Raw genomic sequence first — 7,879 nt, 5'->3', positions numbered from 1 at the left:
GAAAAGCTCACTTGAGCTGTCGGCTCAGGTGAGCAAAAAAGTAAGTTTTGTCTCATTGAATCAGAATCCACATTAGTAATCACTTACATATGTCGAAACTTGATCCAAAATGTAGCAATATTTTTTGAAGACCATTTAAAACTTTGAATTCTGTCCAGGCAAAATTGCACACAGCCATTTGGTAGGTAGGAATGACATTTGATGCAAAATTTCAATGAACAGTGACAACAAAGATAATTGGGCATACATGTAATATTTCACAGCAACTTTTGACCAGTTGATACATTGGAAATGACAAAAAAAAACCAAAAAACCATTGTGTTAAATAAAAGAAAAACACAAATTACCTACATATGGGATATTTTTAATGAATAAAACATAACAAACAAGAAGCTCATGGGCCACATTGCTCACCTGAGTCTTCTTGGTCCTGATGTTGTGATATTTAAAGGATTTGTTTCAATCTTTATATATTCCCATGAAATATGTTGACCCCACATTGTGGCCCTAACCTAGCCCCAAATGTCACAACATAACCATGATACAAGGTCACGAGGTAAAAATCATGGTATTAAAAGTAAAGTCCTGCCATGAGAAATCTATAGACAAAATATGAAAGCCTTACCTTACAGGTCAAGGGATTGACCAGATTAACTTTTTTTAAAACTAGGCCAAACTCCATGGTAATAAAACTTGGGTACTAAAACAAAGGAATGCATACATAATATATGAAAGATATATCAGTCACCATTCAAAATTAAGTTATGAACAAGTTTAGAGTTTCGGACAACGAGACAGACAAGATAAAAACAATATGCCACCCCCCCCATCCCCCGACTTTAGTTGCAGGGGCGTAAAAAATTTAGTCCACACAAATTAAGAAACATTAACATTTTCACATGATTTAGTGAGACCCTGCTACTCTTTAAAAGAATTTGTTTTAATTAATTTTTTATCTCCTCTTGTGGCCCCAGTCCTTACTCCTGAATTCAACAAACTTGAATTTGAACTACCTGAAGATGTTTGTATCCCAATATCACTAATCATGACCCTGCAGCTGTTGAGAAGAAGATTTTAAAAGATGTTTCCCTATATATTCCCATGTAAAACTTTGATCCCCTATTGTGGCCTTACCCTACTTCCTGAAGGGGTGGGTGCCAGGGGTCATAATTTGAATTGAACCAACTTGAATCTGCCAGTATGACTAATCATGGTCCTGCTGTTGTTGAGAACAAGGTTTTAAAAGACATTTCCCTATATATTCTGATGTAGGCCCCATCCTACCTCCATGGGGTCATGATTTGAACAAACTTTTATCTGAACTACATGGGGATGCTTGCACAGTAATGTGAGAAATCACAGCTTTTCGAAGATTTCCCACTTTAAATTCCCATGTATAATTTTGATCTCCTACTGGGCCCCCCTCCCCCATACACCTGGTGACCACAATTTGAACAAACTTGAATCTGCACAACCTGGGTATATGCTTACATATCGATGAGTAATCATGGCCTTGTTATTATTGAAAAGAAATTTTTTTAAAGAACTTTCCTACATATTCTGGGACCCATGTAAAATTTTAATTGCCTATCATGGCCTGACCCTACCCCTGGGGGGCATGATTTGAACAAATTTTAATCTACACCATGTCGGGAAGCTTTCGTGTCCATCTTTTCTGGCCCAGTGGTTTTGAGAAAATATTGGAATGACCCCACCCTATATTTTCCTTTTCTTGATTATCTCCCCTTGGAAGGGGGGTATGACCCTTCACTTGAATCCCATTCACCCAAAGATGATTTATGCCAAGTATAATTGAAATAGGCCCAATGGTGCTGGAGAAGATGAAAATGTGAAAAGTTAATAATGCCGACAACGACAACTGCCATTTCGATCAGGTAAATTACAGATCTGGTTCAGGTGAGCTAAATAGTAAAAACATTCTCTCTCTCTCTCTCTCGTGCAGTTGTATATACACAGAGGGTTGATGTATTCCATGGACATAATTATTCTTACAAGGACAAAAAGAAGCCTTATCAAACCAAACCCTCTGCTTACGACCAAATCTTGATTGGGAAACAAGAAATCACAGGTGATACACTTGCTCAGAGTACAATCATTTACAGCAAATCTCCTTCTTTTGCAACACTTTATTTCTGTGATCTTGCCTTGCTAAATTCATCACAAAAATTTTCACTAGGTAAATTTGTTCATCACTATGTATACATAAAAAATCATTCACATTAATTGTATTTATATGTTGTAGTAAAAATAAAGTTCTCCTGAATACAATCATTTACAACATTCTGGTTTATAGAGTCAAATGCAGTTTCACAGATATCATCTATATTTTCACTATTTGTCTCTGTGCTGAGACAGAGATATTTCCACTATTTGTCTCTGAGCTGAGACGAGATATTTCCACTATTTGTCTCTGTGCTTAAGACTAAATTCCCCCCCCCCCCCTATTTGTCTCTGTGTTGAGACTGAGTTGTTTTTAATATTTGTCTCTGTGCTGATACTGAGATATTTCCACTATTTGTCTCTGAGCTGAGACAGAGATATTTTCACTATTTGTTTCAGTGCTTAGACTGAGATATTCACTATTTGTCTCGGTGCTGAGACTGGGTTGTTACCTTGAGAATGCAGTGCAAATTGTGTGAACTTAATAAGATTCTGTTAAGTGCCTACAACAGTAACATTTCCTATTTTTTAATGCGTAAATCTTTCTTACAGATATATCTGCAGCTTTGATTGATATTCTAAAAGAACACAGCTGCGATCTACAGACAATATATACACTGTGTGAGGTTGTGCGATCAACAGATAATATATACACCATGTGAGACTGTGTTGTATACAAGTCCTACAGTCATGAAGCTGGCCATTTGGTCAGTAGATGTACTCATTCTGGTCACAATGACTTTCATTCACATATTGTAAAACGAATGGGTAATAATGCTCCTGTATCAAAATTCTGTTCTGATATGTCTAAAATGTTTATATATAGTTAACTTGTGATATTATTTTCAGTAAATTGTTAACCAATTTGATCTGAACTTATCAATTTTTATTGTAAAATGTAATGTACATAATAGATAGGCAAAATCAGCAAATATCGGAGGAAAATAAAAAGACAAAAACCTCAGACTATAACAAATCTAAGACCTTCAATGATATATCAGAGAGATTAAAAATTCATACTCTTAATATTTAAGTATACATCAAATCAATTTTTAAAAATCTGTTACACAGAAATGACACAAAATATACAGTGTCACAATCATAGTAAATATTGAATAGGGAATTTAAAATGGCCCCTCCCATTCACTTTCACACATACATGTACATTATACAGCCATGTGATAATGTACCTCTGTTAAATCTCAAAATTTCCCATAGAATAACAGGGCTCATCTAATCAGGTAGATTGCAAAGATATCACATGAGATACACTACTGCCTGTTTACAAATAATAGTTATAAGTCACAGCTATCCTAAAACAAAGCCCTTGGTAGATAGTGATACAAGCACATCTAAAATTTTCAAATCCTCTTTCATTCTCAAAGGCAAACTACAGGAGTATTTGGCAACTTTCCAGCTTGATTTCACATAATACGTCTTTTATATATATATAATTATGTGTAAACACACAGTAAATTGTATGTAAATGTATTCCTTTTCTGATTTGGTTATCGTTTTACTATTGGCTGCAAAACAGTAGATCACTGGTAAATAAATTGTGTTTGGGATGACCAGAGACTTAAAATTTTCATGTGCAATAATATAAACATTGCAATTTTAGGATTTAGTCAAATGACTATTTAAAAAATAGTACCTGTCATATTTACAGCTGTTTGATAGCATACGTGAATTCAACAAAATGCATACAATGCTGCCTTAATCTTGTACAGTCATTGTCAGTCAAATTATATCACCAAAGCACACCTATTTCTATCAATAAATATCATTGTTACCTTTCTAAGGAAAGATTTTGTCTTAATGAAACATTTAAATAAATAATAACCATATATCTCTTGAAATTTTAACAAATTCAAACAAAGCTTATCAACTCCCATTAACAACGATAAATGTGGGTAATAGTTGACAATGCTTTGTTGGGGTTTTTTTCTTTGTAAGTCTTGGGCTTTAAAGTGCACTGTGAGGTTTCGATGGCTTCAGAAAGTTTTCTACTAAGAAGTTAAATTCTCTGTAGTAACGGATGTGAAGGTTGTGTTTTCCCTCGGGTAACATGTACAATCTGCAAATACACAAAAGATATTATCTACTAGGTGCTGTCATACATTTTCTAATTTTGATTATGAATCTGTCCAACTATTCATAAATCATACATAATTAGAATAACAAACATACTTTATATAATTTAAGTTCTATTCAATAGTTAAAAACACAAAGTTCATTGTCAGCTCTAAAACACAATGACACAGTAGCACATGGATTGTTGCACATTAAATGGAATAACAAAAAAACATAAACAACTTAAAAATCGTTTTTTTCTATGGGGTCCTTGTATATTCTTGATTTGTACAGATGTTGACATGAGGAAGTCATTAGTGTGGCAAGACACCAGAGAAGACATCACTACACCCTCTCATACACAACCAATCACCACGCCCTCTCATACACAACCAATCACCACGCCCTCTCATACACAACCAATCACCACGCCCTCTCATACACAACCAATCACTACACCCTCTCATACACAACCAATCACCACGCCCTCTCATACACAACCAATCACCACGCCCTCTCATACACAACCAATCACTACACCCTCTCATACACAACCAATCACTACACCCTCTCATACACAACCAATCACCACGCCCTCTCATACACAACCAATCACCACGCCATCTCATACACAACCAATCACTACACCCTCTCATACACAACCAATCACTACACCCTCTCATACACAACCAATCACCACGCCCTCTCATACACAACCAATCACTACACCCTCTCATACACAACCAATCACCACGCCCTCTCATAGGGGACACACCCTCTCATACACAACCAATCACTACACCATCTCATACACAACCACACCATCTCATACACAACCAATCACTACACCCTCTCATACACAACCAATCACTACACCCTCTCATACACAACCAATCACCACGCCCTCTCATAGGGGACACACCCTCTCATACACAACCAATCACCGCACCATCTCATACACAACCAATCACTACACCCTCTCATACAGAACCAACCACCACATCCTCTCATAGGGGACACACCCTCTCATACACAACCAATCACTGCACCATCTCATACAGAACCAATCACTACACCCTCTCATACACAACCAACCACCACATCCTCTCATAGGGGACACACCCTCTCATACACAATCAATCACCGCACCATCTCATACACAACCAATCACTACACCCTCTCATACAGAACCAACCATCACATCCTCTCATAGGGGACACACCCTCTCATACACAACCAATCACTGCACCATTTCATACAGAACCACACCCTCTCATACAGAACCAATCACCACATCTTCTCATAGGGGACACACCCTCTCATACACAACCAATCACCGCACCATCTCATACAGAACCACACCCTCTCATACACAACCAACCACCACATCCTCTCATAGGGGACACACCCTCTCATACACAACCAACCACCACATCCTCTCATAGGGGACACACCCTCTCATACACAACCAATCACCGCACCATCTCATACAGAACCACACCCTCTCATACAGAACCAATCACCACATCTTCTCATACGGAACACACCCTCTCATACACAACAAATCACCACACCCTCTCATACACAACCAATCACCACATTCTCTCATACAGAACCACACCCTCTCATACAGAACCAATCACCACATCCTCTCATACAGAACCACACCCTCTCATACAGAACCAATCACCACATCTTCTCATATGGAACCACACCCTCTCATACACAACCAATCACCACATCCTCTCATACAGAACCACACCCTCTCATACAGAACCAATCACCACATCCTCTCATACGGAACCACACCCTCTCATACAGAACCAATCACCACATCCTCTCATACAGAACCACACCCTCTCATACAGAACCAATCACCACATCCTCTCATACGGAACACACCCTCTCATACACAACCAATCACTGCACCCTCTCATACAGAACCACACCCTCTCATACAAAATCAATGTTGATGAAGAGGAAAAAACCTAGGTCACACTGGTGAAAAGTGTGCTACCTGGACATCTGACTACTTGTATGCTCATCCAGTACACACAATGAGACCATGGAAAATCTGTAGTTCTAAGTTACATCCAGTTCACACAACTCGATCATAAAACAAGAGGCCTTATTGGTCACTTGAGTATAGTTAAAAGTATCACTATTCCCATGGGCTATGAAATCTAGAGAGAGAAAAACTGTTCTGCATATCTAAGCTAAATTCTAATATTCAGCAACATTATAAAATGAGATGCATCTTTAAAACTTTTTATAACAAGAGGCCCATGACCCATATCTCTCACCTGAGCAGCAGTTTCTAGCAATAAACAAGTTTGAGCAAAACTATCATTATACAAGAGGCCCATGGGCCACATCGCTCACCTGAGTCACCTTGGCCCATATCTGAAGACTTTCCATATATATTTGCATGTAAAACCTTAGTCCCTATTATGGCCCCAACTACCCCTGGAGGCCACGATTTTTGCAAACTTGAATCTACACTACGTCAGAAAGCTTTCATGTAAATGTCAACTTCTTTGGCCCAATGGTTCTTGAGAAGAAGATTTTTAAAGGTTTTCCCTATATATTTGTATGTAAAACTTTGATCCCCTCGTGGCCCCATCCTACCCCCGGGGGCCATGATTTGAACAAACTTGAATCTGCATTATGTCAGGAAGCTTTCATGTAAATCTCAGCTTTTCTGGCTTAGTGGTTCTTGAGAAGAAGATTTTTTAAGTTTTTCCCTATATATTTGTATGTAAAACTTTGATACCCCCTTGTGGCCCCATCCTACACCTGGGGGCCATGAATAGAACAAACTTGAATCTGCACTATGTCAGAAAGTTTTCTTGTAAAAATCAGCTTTTCTGGCTTAGTGGTTCTTGAGAAGATTTTAAAAAACTTTTCCTATATATTTGTATGTAAAATTTTGATCCCCCCTTGTGGCCCCATCCTACACCCGGGGGCCATGATTTGAACAAACTTGAATCTGCAATATGTCAGGAAGCTTTCAGGTAAATTTCAGCTCTTCTGGCCCAGTGGTTCTTGAGAAGATTTTTAAATGACCCCACCCTATTTTTGCATTTTTGTGATTATCTCCCCTTTCAAAGGGACATGGCCCTTCATTTGAACAAACTTGAAAGCCCTTCACCTAAGGATGCTTTTGGCCAAGTTTGGTTGAAATTGGCCCAGTGGTTCTGGAGAAGAAGATAAAATTGTGAAAAGTTTACAACGACTACAAACAATGGACAAATTTTGATCAGAAAAGCTCACTTGAGCCTTCGGCTCAGGTGAGCTAACAAGCAGCTTGGTTCAGAATTATTTTTTCATAGGTAACAACTAAAAATTCATTAATTATCAAATTTAATCATCAAATTTGACTACAAATTCATAAATTGTCAAATGCCCTTGTAGATGGGGCATGGCCTTTTATATGAACAAATTTCATCTTTGCGCAAAGTTTGGTTTCCTATATATTCGCATGTTAAACTTTGATCCCCTACCGTGGCCTCACCCTAACCCCAGGGGTCATGATTTTTACAAACTTGAATTTCCACTTGTCAGGAAGCTTTCATGTAAATTTCTGCTTTTTTGGCCTAGTGATTCTTGAGAAGAAGAATTTTAA

General features: G+C 37.9%; 1 protein-coding gene across 1 annotated transcript in view; it reads right to left on the bottom strand.

Annotated features, from left to right (window-relative positions):
* Positions 1-2,693: 2,693 nt before the first annotated feature.
* The window catches only part of LOC125675851 (valacyclovir hydrolase-like), a 26,013-nt gene continuing 20,827 nt past the window's right edge, over positions 2,694-7,879 (bottom strand). Inside the window, exon 8 of the mRNA XM_048913679.2 lies at positions 2,694-4,258. Within this exon, the coding sequence (XP_048769636.2) occupies positions 4,147-4,258 (112 nt within the window). The 3' untranslated portion in view covers positions 2,694-4,146. The remainder of the gene's footprint in view (positions 4,259-7,879) is intronic.

This window comes from Ostrea edulis, chromosome 1, assembly GCF_947568905.1.
Source record: "Ostrea edulis chromosome 1, xbOstEdul1.1, whole genome shotgun sequence".
In the NCBI taxonomy this organism is placed as follows: Eukaryota; Metazoa; Mollusca; class Bivalvia; order Ostreida; family Ostreidae; genus Ostrea; species Ostrea edulis.
The sequence above is the reverse complement of the archived record's forward strand: the minus strand, read 5'-3'. Positions and strand labels throughout refer to the sequence as shown.